This window comes from Plectropomus leopardus, chromosome 4 (assembly GCF_026936395.1).
Source record: "Plectropomus leopardus strain MGB_pleo_1.0 chromosome 4, ASM2693639v1, whole genome shotgun sequence".
In the NCBI taxonomy this organism is placed as follows: domain Eukaryota; kingdom Metazoa; phylum Chordata; class Actinopteri; order Perciformes; family Serranidae; genus Plectropomus; species Plectropomus leopardus.
The window spans coordinates 31,603,877-31,628,593 of NC_142179.1; the positions used below are offsets into that span (position 1 = coordinate 31,603,877).

Genomic DNA, 24,717 nt, shown 5'->3' on the forward strand with positions numbered 1-24,717 from the left:
TATCTTCAGTCCTCGTTCCAGTCACTGCCATATCTCTATTAACCCCCCTCACACACACACACACCAGCAGTCCACAGGATTATCTAGGCTTATTCCCGAAGGCTTGGACACCCAACCTCCAAACCCCCATCCCAAACTGTCGAATACATCATTTAGCCTGTGCTGCAGTGCCTCAGTTTTTTTTCTGGAAGATTGTAGATGGCTTTTTTTCCCCATTATTTCCTCTCTTATTACTGTCGAGTTGCCCTGACATGATCTATGCATCTCTGTGGACTATTTACCGTGAAAGCTGTCCCATCCACCGCACAACATTCACTGCTCTTATCCACTCAGTCACGATTTCCTCCTTCTCTCTATCCTTCCTCCCCTTTACTCCTTCACCCACTATATTATTCCATCCATTTCTGCTCCCTGGTCACTTGCATTTCCTTCCCTCCTTTCCTCTGTTGATGCACATTTTCTTGGTGAAATCCCAGTCAAATGTAGCATGTTAGGAATCAACTGTACGCTGGAATCTGTGGTGAAAGCACAACACCGCCCTGACAACTTAAGCTTGTTTTTCAGCCTTTCAGGCTCAGGTGAGCAACTAAAACTGCCAAACAGGAAATAGGAAATGTTGTCCACTGCCCCCCATCAGCTTTTCTCTGTGCCCCCCTTCTCTTTATCTTTATCTCTTCCTCTCTCTGCCTATTCTTGCCTCTCTATCTCTTTCTCTCTGGCAGGCTCTTACTGTTGCTTGAGTTTCTGGTTTCGTTTGTGTCTGAGTGAGGACGTGAGTTGCCTGGGTAAAGAGAGCTGGCACTCAAGGTGATGCTGAAACAAACTACACTCTTACTAAACACACACACACATCATCGTCATACTCACTAATGCGCTCAAAAGCAGATACACACGCTTTCCACTCTGAAGCACTTGAGCGTCTAAGGGAGCCTTTTCTGCTAAATACAAACTTAAATGGAGCACGAGCAGGGCTTGGCCACTAATTGTAGTCCTCAGGCAAGAATTTTGACCAGATCCTGTGGAATCATGGGAATTGTAGGTAAGGTTGAGAAAGGTCTCCATTTAAAGCTACTTTGGTTGCCCATTTGCCTCCAACTCATCGCCTTTGAATGAAGTGCATCACCTAAATGAGAAAGTTGCTGTTATGTAATATGCAGACTGAAAAGCAGTTTGTTCCTTACTCCTTTTTTTGCTGTTGCTCGCCCAACTGTCTCACATCAATGTCGGATGAACAGATTTGTTAGTGGCAATGGAGAGGGGGTTTCCATAGCAACCCCAGTATTACCACCGTGCACACTTTCATCTCTACATATTGTCTACATCAATAGGTAGAGCAGTTTTGGCATTGTTTCTCTGCATTTTGTGTTTGCAGTGAAGATGCAGGAGGTCATGAGAGAGGCAGGCTGAGAGAGAACAAGAAAGAGATGGTGGGAGAAGGCGATAAAGGAAAGAAGAAACAGAGAAAAGAGCAACGGGAAGAGAAAATAAATGTTCTCAGCACAGCGGCAGGCTTCTCTGTATCAGTTCTCCATCTGTACCTGACTTAATAACACAGTCCAGACATGCATCTGCAACGTGTGGTTGCATGTAGTATGGAAAGTGCAGCTTCATGGCTGAGTGTGTAAACTGTAAATCAGTGTAAGATGGACTCCAAAGCTGCAGTCACATAATTTTGGATGGAAGGTAGCCATTGGAAAGATTACTATGTTTATGACTTGCAAGTTTTTTACCTCATCGGATATCTCAAGATTTATTTTCTTCCTCTCTCTCTCTCTCTCTCTCTCTCTTTCTTTTGTGGTGTTGGTGAAATTATTTTCCTCTCAGATAGCAATGCCTGATCACCAAAGCTGAGCAGTATCTGACCTTACTGACATGAATTGACACATCCAGACAGATAGCAGTGTGGGATATCATTGTGCTTCCTTGTGTACTAGAGATTCCAACTGTCCTAGCAGGTTTTGACAGCGGTATTTGAGACTGAAATGAGCCCTGGGTTATAACAATGCAGAGGGGCTGCCTTGGTGTAAGCTTGTTGCTTAATGTGAGACATGAAATTCAAGCCAAGAAATTCAGTTTGAGCAACATGATCCATGTTAAGGCTTACCAGATGTCGAAACATGGCACAGCACTTCATAGGAGTCTGACACAGTTTTTTACAACTCTGGAGAGTTCTCACAGAAGCAATTACTTAGGCAAATACTTTGCCCATTTTCAACCAGCTTTGTATCATAACAATGTAGGTGGTATGTGTAAATTAACTGTGGTAAACATCCCTCCATCTTATCAGCCCCCATTTCTCCCTTCTCATCTCTGCTTTAGAGCTGTTGCTTGAACTACAGTAGTACTTTTTTCATATGCCCACAACCTTGGACAGAAAGAGTAACGAGAGATAGAGAAACTAAGATTAAACTCCGATCAAATGGTAAGCAGTACTGATCAAATATCAACCTAGATTCTGTTACTGTGTTACCTATTTCTTTCCTAAAATGTCTTTATAAACATATTTTAGTGTACGGTTTAGCTATATTACGAGAGTTTGTGAACAGAAAGCGGCTGGCGTACATGCTGTATTCTGTAAATGGAGGCCAAAAAAAAGTGAATAAAACGAAGAATTTGTTACTGATCGCTTTGTTTTTGCCTCAAATGTTTTTAGACACGTTTTATCGTTCTTTTTTACTGTAACAGAATGTCCTTTGTCACCAGCTGGCTACCAAATTTCCTGTGTCAAAATGCTCAAGCCTGCATTATGTCATCCACTAACAGGAGCATTTATTGGTCTGGTGTGGTGCAGTGATTTCTGGTGGTTGTAGGTTTTCTTCTTATTGAGCACAACTGAATGCCACTGTCCTTTTTCTCTGGTTATATAGCATCAATTTAAAAAATATTGTCTTTTCCAACAGCCCAGTTTTATGAAGAGATCATGTCTCCAGTAGTAAAATCCTTCTTTAATCTTTCATCATGTCAACACAGTCTGGATGAAAAGTTGAACCTTGTTCATTAGTTTTTCTATCAACTCTTGTTTTTAATCCAAAACACACCCATGTTGACAACACTAACAAAACAGAAAAAGAAACATATTTTTTTACATCAACTGTAATAATACAAAACAAACAAATTACTTGCAAACAAATGGTTACAAATACAGCGGACAAGTTGAATACTAAATAATACATATCCGTCATCTAGGGATATGCCACATTGTTTGAATTCAGAGTTGATTGTGTTAGGGTTAGAAATTGTATTAAATTAGTGTTAAATTACCTTGATCAGCGATGTGGGCCTAATACGAGGCTTGGTTTTTTTTTTTGCATTTTATGCATCTTAAAAGGTTTTCCAGGAGTAATAAGGACTTGGATATTGACACAAATTGTATTCAGATTTAAGTCGGAAGCTTGCAATCATGATAACTCACATACTTTGAATGTGGCATAAGGATTCGGTGTGAGAGTTGGCACTAATTGGGAAGAAATAGCAGGAGGATACACACTAATGTTGGTAATGTTGACTATCATAGCTATACTTTTATATCTGTGCCTTCAGCAGACTCTAAAATTGGTTATTGCTGTTTCCAAGTGCTGTCACACATCTCCTAATTCACATTTAAGTGCACATGACTGGCCCAACAAAGTGGTAAATACAACTTGGAAAATGGAATTGACTTGTTTTCCTCCCCAGTCCATTTTCTTATTATTTCCAACTAAAAGCACCTGGATCCATGACATGCAGCTTTTACCTGTGCTAAACATGGAGTTAGCAGCGCTTGGTTTACTCTTTAAAACACAGAGAGAGGAAATTCCTCACAAGTGGCCTTTGTGTCTTCGTGCACAGGCCATTTGTACTATCTGTCTAAACATTGGTCGATGTTTACTTTCAAGGTTGAATCGCTTGTTATGAAAGGCTTTTTCATACTCTACACAAGTGGAAAAGTGACATATCTTGTCAACATGTTTTTTATCCCAAGGGAAATAATATGTCCACCTGACAGAGATTGTAATATAAACTAACACTTTCACCTCAGGCCCTGAAACACTATTACATTAGCAGGAGGAACATTGGAAACAAACAACCAGAGCATTACCACTGTTGATCCACTGAGAGGCCGGATTGCTGCGAGGCACATTCTTGAGCGAGCCACAGAAAACCTAATACAACCACGGCTCAAGAGTGAGAGACCCACTGGCACCGCGTTTCTGTCCGAAGTTCAGGGGTTGATGGAGCATTTCCGATGGACTTTGTGAAAGGAGTGCTTGGACGTTTTATTTGGTGTCGGGTTTGTCAGCATGTTTTTGCTAACGGTGTTGATGTGTCCTCTCTGAACTAAAAGCCCGCAGCAGGAGGAAGTACTCCCCTGTCACTGCAGAGGCAGCTTGCTGAAAAGGATCCTATTGTGTTAAATGGTAGGAAACGAGCTTTCATGGACCAGACTTTTGGTAGTGCTAGAGCAAGACCCCTGTTGTGAAATGGCAAAGATAGAGGGAGGGAGGAGTCTGTGCTGCGTATTCGCCTTGTGCCTCAGAGATCTCTCCACTCTGTCTCTTTCCCCAGCTTCCTCTGCCCTCTATTAAACCATCCCATCACACCAGGACATGTTTGTGGCCCAAAGCTGATGGGTAGCTGTCCAAGAGATGGGCCTGTTGCCACCTTCTGCCTCTCTTTGTCAACATCCAACAAACTAAGGCCAAACCACCGTGTGGGTATGCTAATATGTGGTGCCCCGGGGCTGCCCATTGAGATGCCATTCTGTGGCTGGGTGTGAGAAGAGAAAATGCAGCTTTGACTCCTGGATCCTGTCAGTGTGAAGGGGTGACCGGGGGGTGAACGGCCTTTGCAGCCTGGCAGTGAACTCTGTTTTGGCTCCGCTTGGCTCTGAGTCTGTCAGGAGGACTGCAGAGAGAAAGGGAATGCAAGCCTCCATCACATGTTCTCCCTCCGGTTTAGAATGAGGACACTTGCGTGTTTTAAATCAACTGAACCAGACATGGGTCAAATTGTGTTTGCAAAAGAGTGTTTGTTCAGTGTAACCTTCGCGGAGTAGCTGATTTTCACAGTGGTTCACAGCAGAAATTACACCAGAAAGAGCAGCGGAAAGTAGAATTTGAAAGTCAATTAAGTGCACTTTTCTGTGATTTATAAGCAGCATTAACATGCATCTCGTATCTGGGGCCTGATTACATTCACGCCTGACATTAAGATGCATCTCCAGAATACAAATGGAATGACAACACTCAGATTCCAATGCGTCACCTCCTCCAGGAATACTTTAGACACATTTATACAGTTTAGAATCGACAGCATCAATTTCACCCATCCCCAAGGATACTGCCATCCATTCTTAAAATATGTTACCACCTAAACTGATTTATTTGCATGTATTCCTCAATTAAAAGCACTCAGAAAAATAATATGGCCCATTGCATTTCTCAGAGCTGGTTTTCTTGCATTTACAGTTGATTTCCATGCATTATGGCCTGTCCAATTTAATTATCTGCCATGCACTGGAGAACTGACACTGTCCAACTCCATCCATGTGGTGCTCTTCCAAGCAGCGTGGCCAAGAAAATGAGCAGACTTTGCAAACACTGACTGAAGGCAGAAGCACTGAAGGCATTTTTTGTGCCCCTGCGAACCTTGCCAATTTACTTGTTTTGTTTACGTGGCTCCACCGCTCACCTTTTGGTTTTTAATGAGCCGGAGAGAGCCACGACCATTATAATACCGATGGCATAATACTTTTAATGATGTGCTGATTTAGCCACGGCCCCGCTGTGGTTCTGCCCCGCAAAAATCTTCATTAGCACCGTAGTGCTCTCCCATGCGCCTGTGCTTAAAGACGCTCTTACATAAAAAGGGTGGCTGGCAGGGTTAAATGTGCACAAGTTTCACATGTGGAGACTCGACAACTTTAGGCTTTCCCACTGGAGCGGCCTGATTTATTTATGTGTGTTACACAGGGGGAGAATGTGACCCTGTGGTCAGCATATGCTTTATTTTCTCCTTTTTTTCTTAACATGTCTTCAGTGTCTCTGTTTCTACCTGGAGAAACTGAACAATGAGATTAACAGCTTCTACAGTGCTGGATGTCATCAGCATTTCGATTAACCAACAGTCAGGACTGCAAAGGTCAGAGGCTGTGATATTCAGTTATTCCTGTGAGTATAGAATGGCTACACGAGAGCGAAAAGCTGTTACAGAAAAATGTCTGACAGATAGGAGGGATTTATTTATTTTCTGCGGTTTGTTTTCTTTTTTTTCCTCCATCTGCCACTCTCTTTATCTTCCTCCACCTCTCTCCAGTCCTTTCACAGCGCTGTAAAACTCCCCTATGAGTTGTAGAAAGTGATACGCCATCATGTCCCTCTGATTCGTGGGAAGTGCTGTGTGCTGGAAGTGGAGCAGTAAATAAATGGAGCTAGCACAGTGCTCGTGTAGATGCAGGAAGAGACCCTGTACGCGTTGTAGCTAGACTGGATCGATGAACATCACTTTTTGACATGTCTGGGCGAGGGCTTGGGGGTGTGTGTGTGTGCGTGTGTGCAGAGGTGTTGGCAAAGGTGTGTATCCAGTTCAGTTCTGCACGGATGCCGCCAACTATTCTAGAGGAAGGCAGATGGCTGAGAGAATTGAGTCAGTGAGGTGTTTCTATGAGTGTGTGAGCCTTCGGAAAAGTCCTCATTATGTTCCAATACATGTATGAGTGTGTGTATCCCCTCCTCGCCCATCAGTTAATCCATTATCATTTACCAGCCTGTCACACCGCTACACCTTGGCTTTAATTGCAGCCAATAGTGAAGCTCCTTGAACCGAGTTAATGCTATAGCTCTGCACTGAGCATCACTCAATCACTTCGACTTAACTTTGTTTCTAACCCAGTTTTCACGCACTGCAGCACCACAAAGCCCTGCAAAGGGCACTAATTGTGCTTCGCCTCAGTTGCAGGAGTTGCCACTGTCATCTTCTGCTTTGAAAAGTAACCTGCTGCTCCTCCCCATTGACCTTATTTGGGGATGTGCTTAGATCTCCTAAGCATTTCTTTTTGCATGCATTTTTGACTCTGTGTGTGCGCGTGCGTGTGTGTGTGTGCGCGTGTGTGTGTGTGTGTGTGTGTGTGTGTGTGTGTGTGTGTGTGTCTCAGCACGGGTTACGTAGCAGAGCTCAGCAGGGGTGTTGTAAGGTGCCAAGCCAACACACAAGTAGGGGGAGTAGACACGCTGGGCTCAGCCCACAGGGAGTTGGCAACATTACTTTGACTATAATGTATTCACTTATAGATTTCTTTTCTATTTTTGTAACATTGACTTGGCAGCTGGCAGCGATGGAACATAATGCAGTGTTTAAGAACAATCATTTTGAGATAATCTATCATTTCTGTTCCACTGCCTGTATTTGACAGCTTTAGCTGCTGTTACTTTGCAGAAAAATATTTTTCATACAAAACATGTGATCATCCCATAAATTATGACAAATTGTTTTAGGAGTAATGGAGGTATTTTTCCACTGTGGTAAGTCCGCTTCTAGCTAAGGATCCGGATTCTTCATCCAAAACTGGTGTCCGAGCCTGCACCATGTATATGTGACTATAACAAGATATGTGACAGTGATGTTTGAAAACATTGTATACTCTGTGCTCAGTGCTTGCTTACACTCCACCACTGGATATATCCATATTTAAATAATCTCATCATGTTTGCAGTCTGTCACAGAATTTAGGGCTGTGGGTTGCCCTGAGCAACGCCATGGTCATGTCACGCTGACAGCTCATCTCCTCTCTGAATTGTAATTCTGCCTAACAAACTGACAACTAGCAGGCCAAAAGGCTAGCAAGAGATGACTGATGACAACAAAACTGCAGTATACAGTTGCCAACAGAGCTCAACCTGGCTTGTGCTTTTAGGAAAGACCTAAGGCTCTCTGTGCTGACATTAAACCCTCGCTAAGGACGCTGAGTGAAGGCTCTGGCAGAGATATTCTCTGGCTCAACAGCGAGAAATTCCACTTAGGATAAAGGAATTAGTTTAAAGGCCCAGTGAATTTCCCTCCATTTTCATCCTCCTTTGTTGAACGGCACATCTTGTCTTTGTCTTGAGTCTTTCATTTGTAAAAGGGCAATTTCATAAGTCGCTTCAGTTGGTTGCCTGACCAAGACCCCAGGAATTACAAGATGGAGGAAATGTGGATTTGCAGATTATATTACAAAAATACTGTTAGAAAAAGCAGTTTTGGAGCGCAGGCCAACTTGGCAACAAACGTTCAACACGGGCTGACATTTTGTGCACAGAGAATGTGCCTCGGAGATGAAGTGTCTGTCAACAGGACCGCCTGCAAGATGGTCTCCAGTTTGCTGAGTGTGCACCCAGTAGGCCCAGAAATATGAGGAGCATGCAGAATGTTGCTGAGTGTCTGGTTTGCAGACTCTCCTCTCTTGCGTCGCCCCCTCAGAGAAAACCTATTGATGTGATTCATGTTTTTGCACCTGGTTACAACCAGGGGTCTTGCGCTTGACAGCTCCTGCTTCTGCTGCTTCTTTGAAAAGAAGTTTGAGATTTCTCAAGCTGCACCAACAGTAACATCTTTCCCACCTGGCAGTTCCTCCCACACACACTCTGGAGCAGGCTTGGCATGATGTTAGGGTGTGTGTTGGGGGGGGGCACAGGGGTGAAAACCCTGCTTTTTGAGTGTTAACAACTATGTAGCTATGTCTGAATCTGGCAATCCCAGAGCGCGCCCCAGCTTCCGCTCTCTGTAAATTACGGGTGTGAGATGTGGATTTGGAGGCACAAATGTCAGTTTGTGTGTTTTTGTTGTACCTCTCAAACACACAAATGACACTCTTTCCTCTTTCACTGTTTTCTTTTTGTTCTGCTGAAAAAAAAACAAGTCAATAAAAAAAAGAGACCTTAAAGTGGCCTCTTCAGGGTTTTGATTCATGCTTTTATACTTTGACCCAAGTCACACTTATACTACAAAAAGATCTCAAAGAATGCACTAAGGGCCTTGTCAGCCCTTGCGCATCAATCAAATAGGGTTACTATATATCCCTGCCCACATAATACAGGGGTTTTCAAATAGAACCTTGGAAATTTTGGTCTCCGAGCACATGGGAAGAAAGAGTGGCTTACAGTTTCTTTAATTTGAGCCTAGAGGGATAGAAGAAGGACTTGAAATTGCTTGTGTGCTATTGTAGCGGATAGGAAGGAAGCTGCTGGTGAAATGTTATTTCTGTAAAAGGAGATTTTAGCCACCAGTTTTAAAGCATCAGCTAACATGTGATCCATAGTGCAAAAGTCTGTTTAAGCCTTAAGTGGGTAATAGCAGATAGTGCCCCCTGTTGAAGCACTCTGGCCTTACTTGTTTTGATTCCTTACGCTAAAGACATCCACTTTTCACTGTTGCAATAGATTAAGATTGTTCCTGGTATCTGAGCAAATAATCTCAAGATAATTGTATAAGACTACTTCTTAAAGGAATACTTCACCCACAAAATGATCAACCCGTTGTAAATTACCCATCCTGTGTTGAATCCGTGATAGAAACTTTGTTTTTCTCACATGCCTCTACGGTATGTTAATGGAGTCATAGGGCTCTGCGTTTAACAACAGCAAAACTCCATCCAAACATCAGTTTCTTAACTCTCAACTCAATCTCAGTCTGCTCAGTCAATCCCAAACACATGCTTTTTCGCTAAATCCTTAGTATTTACACTTTCGAGTAAACAGTCTCACACACAGTCGCTGACCAGGCCTGGGTGCTTTTAATAGTAACAATGTTGTTTAGCTGTTGCTCAGCGTAGACCCCATTTACTCCAGTTCATTAAGAAATGTCCCCCATTTTTGGATTCTTTGTTCACCAATGAGGCATGTAAGAATAACAAAGTTTTCTTTACAAATTCAATGTAACACGGGACGAGTAGCTGGTATACAAAAGATCACTTTGTAGAATTGCTTTAAAATGAACCTGCACGTAGTCGTAAAAATGTGCCTTCAGGATCATCAAACTTGTAAAGCATTGTTTTGTTCAAGCTATTAAAATGTGACAACACGTCTCCCCTTCCTGCAGTGTGATGCATCCCGCCATAAAAAATGTATGACTCCCTCCAGAGATGCGAGCAGCTAGACATGACCTTGACAGAAGAAACATCCTCGGTCTCAGATCCGTACCTTTTAAATGAATCGTCTCGCGTCTTGTTGATCCCTTGTAAAGCACTTAGCGTCTAACCTGTTTGTGCGAAATAAGAAAAACCCCGGATGAATAAATTAGATTTGATGTGATTCGACGCCTCTGTCTCTCCCTGTGCCTGCTCTGTCTAATAGCTGATAATGTAATTACGTTTCCATCAGAGGGAGGCCTAATGATTGACTGCGGTGGAATGTGTTATGTGCTAGCGAGATAAACCTCCCTCTCAAATACTCTGGGTTTGGTTGGGTCAATAATTTCTCCTTGTGTTCTCCGCATTTATAACAAAGGTATTTTTTCAATCATAACGCTTTAGGAAAGATACAAGGCTCTGTTCTAGCACTTGCAGCCTATTGTGAAAACAAGTGGACAGACTGTATTTGCATCCCACATTTTGTGGCATTTATCAGGGTTGTCCTGCTGTAACCGGAGGCATTGTACATTATGGTAAACCCAAGCTTCTTCCCCATGTCCTCTTGCCAAAGTTCTCTCCCAGTGGTCCAAGATAAACCTCAGCACTGTACCACCGGTACCTTCACAGCCTAATTGGCCAGTCTGTCTTACCAGGGAGTCTAACCAGTGTGTTTTTTTTCTCTGTATTTCCCTGCAGGCTTCGAGCTGCTGTATCAGCCGGAAGTGGTGAGGCTCTACCTATCTCTGCTGACGGAGAGTCAGAACTACAACACCCTGGAGGCTGCTGCCGGGGCTCTGCAAAATCTCAGCGCTGGACAGTGGACCGTGAGTCTAGGGTTGGGGAGGGTGCAACACGTAGACACAGTGTCCTGTCTGACTTTTAGATTTCTTTCCTCGTACATTGCATTCTTTCGTCTGTCCTCATCACTGACCTTTCAGCAGCAGATATCTTGAAATGTGATTGGAGCAAAAAATACAGTCTGATGGACTTAAAAGGAAACAGAGGAATTTAGAGTTACTAACAAGGTGTAGATGCACTCTCTGCATAATATATAGCCACCGTGTAAGCTGAATTGCAGTCAAACCAGCAGGTAGCTCAAGCACAATCTTTTCACTGATGCTACCTTTCTTGGTCACGACCATCCATTTAAGTGGGATTACATGACTAAATAAGGGTTAGATAACTAATGTACATGAAGCTTTCATCTCTGTTAGATGTTCGCCTCTTATGATGGATGATGTGAGAACCTCCAGAGCCGAGTTCAGACATTTATTCCAATTAGAGCGGCTGTGGAGCTGCTGAGAGGCTGTCTGGCTCGCAGGCAGCAGTGAATTATCAACAGGGAAGGCTAGTTGTCGGATGCCAGTTTACGAGGAGCACCTCGGGCAAGAACGGTCACTTATGTTTTTCAGCAGGCCGGCTGCATTCAGTCCACGGCAGCACTTCTCTTAACACCCGTGTGTCAGACTGTAAACATCCTTGAGTCCTCTGAAACCTTTTTACCTGGAGTGGGAAAAACACCCAAATTCCTGATATTTTTTTTAGATTCAGCCCCTGGGTCCCAAATTTCTTGTTAATAATTCAGCAGTAGTGATTTTCAGCTCAGGTGAGCATTTTGAAGAGAAATCGGTCTTTCCTTTGGTTTTTTTTTTTTTTGGTTTTTTTTTTACTTTTGGAGCTGATCAGAATGCCTAGCAAGGCTCAGGAACCTGTGGAGCCGCTAACCCATCACACTGTCATATCTGGACAAAGCATGTCCCTGCTTCCTGGGAGGATATCAGAGCTGCTTCTGTAAAATCCTCCTCATTCTTTGCTTCTGCTTAGTTCTGTGCGACTGGGTTGACCCCTTTCTGAAAGCTTACTACTGCCACCTGCTGGTTCAGCTGTGCCTGTCCTCTGCTTAATTACATCTCTTGGGGTACCAGCGCTTAGAAGATAAACCCTTTTATGTCAAACTTAATGTTTCATGTTACAAAAAAATGAGAAGTAAAATCTACTGATGTTTAAATTAAGACAAATTATATCACATGTCCATTCAGAGCCCCACTGTGGAATGTTGTGAATTAGTCAAGCCCAAGGAGCAGCACTGAGCTGTCTTGTAGTGAATGAATGATTTGGTGTGTGTGCATGTCTGGGTTTTGTGTGTGTGTGTGTGAGAGAGAGAGAGAGAGAGAGAGAGAGAGAGAGAGAGAGAGAGCATGAAGTCATATATCAGAAATGTTCCTCATGGAGGTGACCTGGACTCCTCCAGTGGAGCTGTCTCAGTGGTCACATGAAAAGGTGTGTGGTTATGCTGGGCAGCTCCCAGGTGGGAATCTGTAGGTCTGCATGAATGTCAAACAGGACGCTGCTGACAGCGTGTGCTCACTCAGCTTACACTAAAGGTTAAAGGTTTGATATTATAAAAAGCAGTCACACCCTGTTCTCTGTCTGCCCTCCAGTGGTCCAACTACATCCGAGCCACGGTGCGTAAGGAGAAAGGTCTTCCCATCCTGGTGGAGCTGCTACGCTCTGACTCTGACAAGGTGGTGCGAGCTGTGGCCATCGCCCTGCGCAACCTGTCCATCGACCGCCGCAACAAGGACCTGATCGGTACAAACCATTAGCAACATAACACACACTGATATAAGTTTCATCACAAGTGTTCCAGATCAACACAAATACAGTGGATCATTATTGTTTTTGCTTTATCCAAATCATAACCTCTTAAAGCTACAGTTGGTGACTTTTGTAAAAAAAATCAAATCTGTGTAATATTTGCTGAAACTATCATTATATCCACATAGCACTAAATGAGACTAGTAATCTATGAAAACAAATAGTACTTCTCTGCCCGCTCTAAAGCCTTGGAGTGTTTCTAATGGGCTTACTGCACACTAAAAACATCCAGTCAGCATCAAAACAACTGAAATTATCTCAACTCACAAGACTCACAAGACTCAAAAGACTCGGTGCTGTACTACATGACATGTTAAATCATGTTAAAATATGAATATAAATATGAATAAGTATATAGGTAACATATAGCTAAATTATTACCAGAACTGTCACCTTGCTAACATTAAAAATGATTTCACCTTACAGGAAGTTATGCCATGCGGGACTTGGTGAGCAACCTGCCCAGCGGCCAGCAGCGGCCAGCCAAAAACTTGGAGGAGGACACTGTGGTCGCCATTCTCAACACCATCCACGAGATTGTCACTGACAGCTCTGAAAACGCCCGCTCCCTCGTCCAGGCCCAGGCCATTGAGAAGCTAGTCGCCATCAACAGGACCAGGTAAGATTTACATCACATATTAATGTTCCTTTTCAACATGTAAGGAGTCAGGATTTCTTGTAGTGCTGCCCTGAGTAGCATTTTCTGGACTCTGGAGTTTAAAGGCATTCCAAACTCCAGAGGTGTTGGGTTAAATGACCTTTCTATGCATTTTTTGTGACATTACACAGCATGTGACAATTTTTTATCATTGACAAATGATTATAGACCTACGAACGTAAAACCAAGCTACTTACAATTAGCAGAAAAAGCCCTGTGAAACAGAAGCAGAACATGCTATCTTCAAAAAGATTTAGGATATGCTTCAAAAAAAGGGAGGAACTTATGACCAAAAAAACTGTGGTGTAAAAGAACCGGATCCAGGCACTCAGGACAGTTGGAAAAGCATAAAAGGTCTTTAATTCATAGGACTAGAATCATTAAAAATACATGATGTGCATCGGCTTGTGCCTTCTTCAGGATGTAGTGACACACTCAATTTAGGATACATTTATTATTTATTGTTTTCTCACAAAGAATTTCATGATATTTATCCCCTGCAATAAAAAAAGAAAATCTGAATCCCTAAATTGAAAACCAAATACCCACCCAATTAACGAATATTCGAAAAGCCAAATATTTGGGTCCAGCCCTAATTTCTAGATTGCGTGCATCTGAACCAGTCATCTTCGGATTCATTAATGTTTGGAAATTGATTTTGTTGAGAATTCAATGAATAAATACATCACTTTTTACACATAGGCAGCCCCAATTGGCACATGCAAAATCATACATGCAACACTGGCAAAACTGTTCAACCTTTATCACAAAACAAGTTGCCTAAAGAATGCATAGTTTATTCAAATACTTGCTGTGTTCAGTGAATTGTAGGTGACTGCTGCTTTTTTGTGTGTATTTACATACTGTAGGTGAACAGCCAGTGAACAAAGCACTAACTGTACATTTATATTCATATAAATCCATGGCAGAAGTGTGGATGTATACCATTGTACATGTAATAATTGCAGCATGACCTTGAATGCAATTTGCATCATGAGCCTTTATATTAGTATTCATGGAGGATAATGTAATGTGTCTCTAATGGCCCGAGCTTGGCTGCCATAATACTATACTCTAACAAGCCATGGCCTGCACACACACCACAACTCACCACACATTAATTAAGAGGCTTTCAGAAGTGGAGGCCATTGTTATAGGGGGCTGCCTCTGGAGCTGCTGCTTTTTAAAGTGTGAGTGTAGATGCTCCTCTAATGCCGAATGAATGCAAACTATCAGATATTGACAGAAAAGCAGATATTGTCAAGAGGTGTCTCAAATATCCACACAGTGTTCATCAGTCTAAAGAGAAGAGTGTGCACCACACTTTTCATTTAAGATGAAGAGCACTTTTCAGAAGCTCGTCCTTGTGTGGTGAAGTATTGATCAGACGGAGCGTCACTGCAGCGAGCGTGAATATACATAGTTCAATCAAAGACCAAATAGCTGTATTTCCTCTCACCCGCATGAGATTAGCTTTCTTTGAAGTGAGACCCCCACCCACATGTAATTAATACGGGTGGCTCAGAGGTAGCTAATGAAAGGAAATGTGCACTCATCTAGCTGTGAATTAAAAACTAGACCCTGCAGCCGCTCCAGGGACACGACGTCTTTGAATAAAGAGATTGATTTGTGTGCTAGTATACCCAGCCGTCACTGTTTGGGGGGTTTCTGACTTTAATGGCTGTATTATTTCTTCATTTATTTCTTCTTTCTTGTGGCCCCCTCAGCCAATCAGCTCGTGAAACCAAGGCGGCGTCCCATGTGCTTCAGACGGTGTGGAGTTATAAGGAGCTGAGAAACGCTTTGACCAAGGATGGCTGGAACAAAAGCCACTTCCAGGTACAGAAATGTAATCTTCAGGGTTCCTACAATCATGGAAAATTGGGAAAAGTCATGCAATGTCAGTCATGGAATTAATAAAAAATCATTGAGAGTTTTGGAAAAGTCATGGAAATGCTATTGTGTGTAATGAAATCGTTTCAGTAATCTTTCATGGATAGCCTTACATGTGCTGTAACATAACGGCAAATTGTTTTCGTCGCTCTAATATGTGTCGATTTGTTGATCACGTACGTTTCTCCAGTTTAACTTCCCATCTCTCTCTTCATGTATGCCAGCTTCCTGAAATTATGTTTGAATACGGTTTTAAAAGGGAGTCCTGGCCAAGACAGCAGCATGATGAATTTCACATAAAAACAAGGAAATTTGATGATTGCACTTTCGCATTTTACCTGGAGATTGTGCTCACTCTTTGTATTGTGTGATAGTTGTATTTGTTTGATAGTTGTATTTGTCTGTCTGTATTTATTGTTATAACCTTGTTTTAAGCTGCCCTCTTGGCCAGGTCACTCAAGAGATTTTAAATCTCGATGAGTCTTTTACCTGGTTAAATAAAAGATATATAAAAGAACAAACAGACTAAAAACACAACAAAAAAAGTTAAAATAAAGAGCATGGAAGTTCACACACAAGCAACAAGCAGCAAACTTAACACAAAGTGCCAGTTAGCAGCATTCAGTGTTCAAAAGGTCCTCAGGCCTGTTTATAAAGATGACTGCAGCTGAGACCAAGATGACAGAGCAAAAACTCTACTACTTAGGTACTTTCACCTAAGACAATGTGGGAGCAGTCTGTGTGTGAGCAAAAATGTTAAAGTTTAAACCTACCTTTTTCTTCTCTCAGCCGACTGTTACAGTCACCCCTAAGGCAACTAAGAACGGCAAGCCAGGCTACGACGACACCACCCTACCCCTGATGGAGAAGAACCAAGGTCAGTTAAAGTGTGTGTTTTTGTGTGTGTGTGTGTGTGTGTGTGTGTGTGTGTGTGTGTGTGTGTGTGTGTGTGTGTGTGTGTGTGTGATTGCTGCTGTTTTCACCTGTTTTGAGGACCAAGGGGGTGGGATGAGGCAGAGAAGATCTCTCCTCTGTAAATATTAATTACACGTCGCTTCAAAGTCAAAAATGGACAGGTTCATCTTTCAATACTTTTTATTTTCCCTATCCCATCTGTGTCTCTTAGCACATTGGTTCCTTCTTAAGATGTAAATCTTTAAAAACAGGTCCTGAACATTGATTTCCACTCTCATAAACAATCAGAAATTTCCTAAAACAACTAGGTAATGTAGTATTTATCAAAATGAATAACCTGAATCTTAAATAGAGCACTTTTGGGGATGTTTTTCAGCCATGGAGGAATACACATTTGGAGTTCTAATAAGCATTTTCAGCAGCAAGAGAGTGTGTATAAGATGAAGTCAGATTCACTGCATTTCCCATGTTCATTTACAATGTTGTGGTCTTTTTATGAGATTTATTCAAAATCAGGAAAAAAAAAAATTTTTTAAATAGAATATTAGCAGATTTATGCTTAGGAAGGATATGCCAGGGCATAAATAACACAGGCTGTATTTTTGTCATATTACCCGGACATGAAGCATCCCACCCAAAAAGTCCTCAAAGCAGGTTGAAACAAAATACTAACATTATCTTGAAAATAGCGTGTGACTGTGTCCACTTTGCTGAGGAACGTGTCTTTTTTTTCTTTTTTGTCATGGCTATATTGAAGCACTGTGCTTGTCACATTACTACTCTCATCCTCTGTGTGGTGTGTTATATGTTGCTACAGTATTGTTCATAGGGGTCAAAAATAAAACACGTAGAAAGGGAACTGGAGTTTTGAACGGCTGCTGCTGTTGAAGTAAAACCTCCAATCCTCAAAAAGTTAATTTTGACATATGAGGAAATGTCTTTTTTTTAATTTTCATTGTGGGTTTTAAATTGACATAAAAGGGGTCGGAGATAATGAAAATTTCCCATCCTTACGCAAGTGTGTACAACTGTTTCCACAATCAAAAAAACTGGGATGGAGGTTTTCTATAGCAGCAGCAGTATCTGTGGGGGAGGGTGGAGGACTCATGCAGTGCATTGGCCCAACAACAAACATCTCTTTGACAGAGGAGTCAATAGCATAGCAGCAGTTTAATGTCCTGATTTTTGGCCTTATGCCCCTCCTTTTTTTTCTTTTTTTTTTTTTCTTTTTTTTGCATCCATACATGCACATGAAACGAGGCGCTCATGCCTGCCCACTCTCAGTTTGCATTATTCAATCACTGGCCGAGAACCATTACCCTGAAAAGCAGCAGCGTTTTGGCTCAATGACTCAGTTTGTGTATGCGCCGCTTTTGTACAAATGGCATATGAATGCTTTTCAGGCACCAGGAAATGTGGCAGTGGTGATATGATACCTATGGATGAGCTGGGTCCAGGTAAGAGCCAGACTGCATGATCGTCCTTAGCCAAAGAAGAGCTAGCTCCCCTCTAATCTCTCTCCGGTGTCCAACAGAGTCTTTGATTCGACATCTCTTCCACACTAGTTCTTTTACCATTGCCAAGATGTTATTTTTAATCTGAAATTTCAAACTACCGAACACTCTGATCTTGCGACGATGACTTCAGACATGACACTCTTTGATGCTGTGTGCAAGACCCCTCTCTTGACAAGATGTTTGTACAAAGCTGGGCCTTCATTAGCAGCTCAACACCAAAAGATGTGGGTGGTTTTCCACTTAAATAAAAAAAACACTCCTAATATCTCATAGGGCAGAGCTCTTCCACTGTGCTTCTTTCAAAGTAAATAATCCTGCTGCTGTTGAGATTTTTTTTACCTCTTACCTTTAAGAATGTTGTGACTCTTGGGGTGGAAGATTTTGTGCTGTGAAGAAGTAACTTTTTAAAGGTACTTTGTTTTTTTATTTCACCCACTTACCTAAAGACGCCCTGTATATCATGCTGCTTTCCCTTCAAGCCATTTCCATATTTATCAAGCATCTAAGAATTCCTCTCAGGAATTGTGCTGAAAGTAAAAGTAGGACTAAAAATACTCCCGCTACAAAGTAGGGCCTCTATGAAGCCCTCCTACATTAACTTTGAACAAGGAGACAAACTCTCAGGGGAAAATGTTGTTTTAACACTCAGAGCTCTTAAACAGAATTTATGATGACATTTTTTTGTGATGATTTCAGTTTGAAATATTAAACAGTAGAAATTTGGAAATGTAGAAAATAGCAACATTTGAGTATAAGTAGTCTGTGCAAACATTTGGTGCCAAAATTAATAATTAGCCTAAAGCTAGAGGTTTTCAGATGCCTTTTTTTCCTGATACCTATACTTGAATTTGTTTATCAGCCGATACTGAATACCACACTTATATCATTGTATTAAAAATAAATAAACAGTTGGACACTAACCCTCTATGGATGTAAAATGATTGCTATCATCGTTTTATAGCATGGCTCAGGTTAAACTCTAAACTGCAGGGCCCTACCTGTGAAGGAAGGGCGATATATTAAATATAATTGATGTAGCATGTCTTATGAAAATATATATGAAGTGTATATCTATATCATTAACAATGAGTATACATTGTCACATATTTATAGTAATAGTATTTATATATGACCTGGAGAGCTGAAAACTAAATTAAAATTAAAAGCACTACTGGTTCCGCTTTGATTTATTTCATCATAACAATACTTAAATAACAGTAGTTACTTTATTAAACTTTATTGTAACTGTAATTCTTTTAATATTTTGTAGTCTACAGTAGTTTAGCAGGGATTTCAATATACCCATACATATATTGGGTATCTTGATATAGCCCAAAAATTATTGCAATATTATTTTTTAGCTATGTCAGCCAGCCTTATTTCCAGTGTAAACTATTCCCAAAGCTGACATTTTGCTAATTCTTCTTTGCTGCTCTTATTAAGTATTTTACAATGGCTTCACATAAAACTGTTTAAGCCATTTACATCTTAGGCTCCAAGTAAATACTGGAGGTCACGTGAGGCTTAAGAAATAAATGTGTATGCAATTTAAAAGATTTGATAGCTGTTTGACACTCAATAGGCAGTTCTTCTCAGTCACATAGTTTTATAGTGCCAAGTTTTATACACATGCAGTCTCTTCTCTGTATGCATTTGGTGTGCACATGACACAAGATAACCTCCACTAAATAATTCATGTAAGCTGATGACGGGAGCCAACACATACACTCGCACATGATATGTTCAAGGCAGAGATGTAATGACAGGTGCTGTAAGGTTGCAAGGTCTGCAGGTTTTGCGAGTAACTTAGGGCATGTGCTTTCTTTTGCATGTCATACAAGGTAAGTCAAACAAAAATGTCTGCCACAACAATCTTTTCTTTTTCTCATCAAATGAGTGTGGGAGGAGAGACTTTTTGGCACATTGAAAATCCCTTCAGCTTTCCAAAATCTTTGCTATGATAGGAGTGATTTTCAAGGTTGCAGATGTTGATAAAAAGCTTGAACTCCTAATCCTTAAAGTAAGACCAAATACAGTGTGTTTCACTCTGAGAAGTGTTGGGTAGTTGGGGCTTATTTCCTGCTCTGAGATGCTTGATGAATACTGGCCCTGAGCTGGAGTATGTGAGAGTGCATTTTTAAAGACAGTAATGAGGACGGGGTCATACAGCGCTTGCGGATGCTTCGTCTAGTTTGTTTTAAACCTGCTGTGGTTGTAAATAACACAAGTGCCAGAAAGGCTAGACAAGTGCAAGGTAAGAATGTGCTCCACACAGGTTAGAACAACTCTTTAAAACTATCTGTCACTGTTTTTTTGTTTTTTTAAATCGAGGATGGAGAGGAATTAACTGACCAGTGTTCTCTGACCCCATTAGATGGTTACTCCACCATTGACCAGAGGGACAAGGACTGCAAATACAAGACAGTCGACAGCTCAGTGGACCTGACAGAACGAGAGCCATTAAAGGTACAGGCAGATCTCTTCTGGACACCCGGGGAGGGGACAGAGGGTGAAATAATGATGTCTCAGTGAAATGTTTTCACATGTCCTCTTCCTCTGTGTCTCACTCTCTTCATGTTTTCTGTGGTGGTCCTCATTAGAGGCTCTTAATCCTATCGATTCTGTAAAGAGGCTGCAAGTTGTCATCCTCTGTTAATGTTGCCCGCCGCAGCCCGCCGCTGTGGACAGCCTCAGATCTGAGAGCCACCAGTTAATTGAGTGTAAGCTTTTGGCGTTTGTAATTAATCTGAGACTGATTAAAAGAACCGGCAACAACCGCTCCTCATGGAGACGACCCTTTGCCTTGGCAGTGAACAGACTGCTGCACTATCAAGTGGTCGTCTGCTGATTATACAGCCACTTCACACTGCAGCCAAAGTTTGTTTATTGTTGAGCTCATTTGCCATCCAGCCTCAAAGAGGAGTCACAGGATAATGGCCTCAGGGGATGTCTGACATGTGTCAAATGGATCTCAAGTACTTTTTGTAGTTTATTTTTTGATCTACTTTAGCGCTAGATGAAAAGGATTTTCCCCGTGGGATTGTAAAATGAATGCAATAAAGAGTCCATTAAGCCAGGTTAGCATAAGTCTCTTTTGGTGTATGATCATATATCTGTTACTCTGTGCAATTCAGCCTCTTTAAAAGCTTTCCAAGGCAAAGTCAGAATAGAAGTTATTGCTGGAGCAGAGTTAATGGAACAGTTAATAATCTGTGGGGTTGGGCTTTTTATCTGAATTGCACATTAGTTTACAGTTAGGAGGTAATTATTCATGTTTTATTAGGGTATTGTTTCAGTATTGTAGCAATTTTATTCATACAGAAAATCCAGTATCCTAAAGTGAGCAAATGTAACTTTTACAAAACTAGTGTCCAACAGTAAACAGTAAATAATCTATATGTGGTGTAAGGATAGCACAAGTACAACAGTAGCACAAGACTCATGAAGTTACCTGACTCAGTAATGTCAGTTAGCTGATAATCGGGGAAAAGATTTTTAGGGCTGTACCTGACTCAGTATTGTGCCAGTCGAATCAGATCGGAAGTTCAATAGGAATACTGGATGATTTGTTTTTGTTTTACACACAAACTTTTGAAGTCTGAACATGGGACGCTCAGAGTGACAGCAGCATCCACGTCATATACAAGCTAACGCCGCTAACAACGGGTCACAAATGCACAACAGCATTTTTTGCCAACACTAAATATCAACAAAAGTCAGAAACTGTATCCTATTAACTTGCTGTGAGCTGTAAATTCAGTTTGAAGATGTTCAAAAATTAGCGTGACAGTCAAGAGCACTCACTTCACAGCAAAATCTGGGGACCAAATTGTCCACAGAAGTACAGTGCTCGGAAAAAACAACTCCTCGACTTGAAGTTGGATGAGGGATGATTTGAGCCTCCGACTTTAAGTACAGTCCTATGGATTTTACTCTTACACTGAAAGTGTTTGGTAACATTTCAGAATTTCTTTTTAAAGTTAAATGTGCAGCTACAGTGATTTGTTTTGTTTAAAGGGGCACTTAACACCAGGCTGTAAAGCAGCAGTTTACTGCCCTCTGTTATCCAAAGGTTCAATAGCTGCCTGTTTGTTGTGTTAGAAGTGTGCTCTACTGCCACTGTAACCACATATAACAGTGATGTGAGAGCACACTGACCAAACCCAGGAGTACACCTCCACATCACTGCATCACATTACGTTTAATCACTGGAGGTCTGTAGAAACTAAACTCTCGAGTTTTATATTTACTGATGTATTTTCTATATTGACATTATGTAAAAAAAAAATGTTTGTGTTGAGCCAAAAAGAAGAAAATTTAAGTCTAACACGACCTCTTACAGCTCCTCAGAGGCCTTTATACTAAAACGAGTGCAAATCTTTCCCCCTTTAAGGATCAAATAAAGCGGCTAATGTGTAGCGGTGCAGAGTAGCAGCTTCTGGCGGCTTCAGTTCTAAACTCTGACCTCAGGCTTCAGTGATCCTTTTTGGTTGACACCTACTCTATATCATATTTAGCTCAACTGTTATACCAGTCAGAGCTGAAGTTCCACTGTCGCATCTTGAAAGGGCTGAAACTTTACAGAGCTCAGAAGCCACAGACAGGAGTAATCACAGCAAACAGTTGTGTTTGTCTTCAGAGTGTAAAAGGCCTTCTAGCATAACTCCAAAGCTGTCTTCTAAGTCTGCCGTCTGCACTTCCCAGAGGTGTTGCGCCCGCTTTGAATGTAACTTGGCTGTTGAAGCTGCTCTCTCCCTCTTTCATTTGCATGTTTTGGTTCGCTGTTTTGAAAATCACTCTGACTTCTTTCCAAGCTATCCTAAAGGCAGGGAACTAACACTGGCTTCTCTGATCCTGAATGCATGTGTATGTGTGTGTATGAGAGTGTATTTGTGAAATGTATTGACCTCTTTTTGTTTTGCTGTGTTTTTTGTTGTTTTTTAACCCGTCCTCCTGTGGCCACAGAATGACACAAATAGGAAACACTATATCAGGAGTAACAGGCCTGCGGTCAGTCTGGTGGACGCTTGTGATGTTAAGCCCCAGCCTGTTGACTCCTGGGTCTAAATGCATGCATGGTAGGTCTGAAAAAATAAAGAGCACAAAAAAATAACAACCCTCACCTTTTGGGTGGGATTGTAGCATCCTTTTCATTCCCTGTTTGTTCATCGTTTCCACCTGTGTTTCTTTCAACCTCACACTGTATCATGTAGACCTGCTGTCACCCTGCGCCCAGAACAGTCAGCTGGAGAAGTCACCTTGTTCTTTTCATGCATGATTTACATTATTCACCTGCCGCTCAGTTGAAAACAATTTTCACAGTTTTAAAATTGAAAATACATATTTAGATGTAGTAGAAATTCATAAAGATATACGTTTTTAAGTTCTTCATATTTACTTAGGACCGGATATTCTACACACATAATAAAACTACAGATCTAATTGCAAAAGAGAAAACTAGTGAAATATACCGACAATCACAACTGGTTGGTGTCCTGGTGAAACAGTATCCCAGGGTGGATTTTCATTCAGATATGCTTCATTTGTTTTACTTTTATTGACCGTTAATCTGCTCCCTCGAACATCCATTGTTCTATCATAGCCTTAGCAACTGTAACAGGGCAGAGAAAGCCTGTCAAGATTTAGATTTCTACACATGATGAAGCAGTTTGCATGGGACTGTAGTAAGAGTAAGAGTTTCCCACTGTGTGGAAACTGGCCCTGGATGCTGTCAGAGGTCAGGGTAAGATTTCCAGCTCTGTCCTCCTCTTTATTGTATTCTGGCAAACGTCCTGGCAAGGCATTGCATACTATACAAGTTACGTTTGTCACATGACATAACATTAAGGTGCGTTACATTGGTAGCAAACATACTTATTACTATACTTACTATACTTATTCCTGTGAAAACCGAAAGTTTAAATTTAAAAAAGACACTGCAGGCTGTCCCTGAACATCCAAAACTAACTCTGGAGGGATATATAGAGCATCATAGTTGGATCTGTAGGGCCCCTGACCGAGCGTCAGTATTTGATCACTTGGGAGTAAGAACGTGTTATTTCTTAGATTTTCCTTATCAGGACATTTAATGGAGCAAACATTAGCTCGTTTAGCTACAGCTGATGAAATCTCTTGGCACCAGTTGTCTTTTCAGCCACTAATATTTGCTGACTAGAAATGAAAAGGTAGACAATGGCAGACACCTCATTACTAGCTGGCAGCCGTCAATTTTGTTTGCCAGTAATAATAATAATAAGAATCATCTCAAAACTTGCTAAGAACTTAGATTAGTCAATCTTATTGTAAACTGCATTATGTAACATGTGAAGACAGAGAGCTTGGCAGTTGTGGCAACAGTAACTACAGGGGGTGAAATATAGCAAACGGACAACTGCTATTCTAACATTACTCTAATGTATCCCATTGTAATTTTACCACTGTAATATCCAAATGAAGCCACTCGGGGTGAGCCTCACGTTATTGTTAAAAAAAAAAAAAAGTGTAATACACAAAGAAAGCAGACAGCCTTTGATCTGTGTTTACAATTCAACAGCACCTGTCTGATTGAAATGTATGCCTAGCTCCACTCAATGCTTCCACTGACAGCCTCTGCTGAAAATTGGTGGCAAATGATGAAGGGGAATCATTCTTTAGCACTTCAGATGCATCCCCCAGGGACTCAGTTATCCTTTAATGAAAAGCAGTAGGGAGATAGAGAAAGATGACACCTACACACACATATATACACATGCAATCTCTTCTCTGTATGCATTTGGTGTGCACATGACACAAGATAACCTCCACTAAATAATTCATGTAAGGTGATGACGGGAGCCAACGCATACACTCGCACATGATATGTTCAAGGCAGAGATGTAATGACAGGTGAGCTCACATCGATTCAGATGCGATCTGAAGTAGTTTATTTGATTTTTTTTCATTATTTATTATTTTGTGTTTGAATTCATAATATAAATGATTGCTAAGTGTAA

At 41.3% G+C, this 24,717-nt stretch overlaps 1 protein-coding gene across 8 annotated transcripts in view; it reads left to right on the forward strand.

The window, feature by feature from the left end:
• The window catches only part of arvcfb (ARVCF delta catenin family member b), a 253,471-nt gene that overhangs the window by 223,674 nt on the left and 5,080 nt on the right, over positions 1–24,717 (forward strand). For 7 of the 8 annotated variants that reach the window (XM_088077113.1, XM_088077114.1, XM_088077115.1 and 4 more), the window contains 8 exons: positions 10,781–10,908; positions 12,526–12,676; positions 13,169–13,361; positions 15,128–15,239; positions 16,083–16,170; positions 17,612–17,665; positions 20,100–20,191; positions 22,691–22,803. In XM_088077113.1, coding sequence (XP_087933239.1) covers positions 10,781–10,908; positions 12,526–12,676; positions 13,169–13,361; positions 15,128–15,239; positions 16,083–16,170; positions 17,612–17,665; positions 20,100–20,191; positions 22,691–22,792 — 920 coding nt within the window. In that variant the 3' untranslated portion in view covers positions 22,793–22,803. The remainder of the gene's footprint in view (positions 1–10,780; positions 10,909–12,525; positions 12,677–13,168; positions 13,362–15,127; positions 15,240–16,082; positions 16,171–17,611; positions 17,666–20,099; positions 20,192–22,690; positions 22,804–24,717) is intronic. The other variant, XM_088077118.1, reaches the window with a different exon arrangement.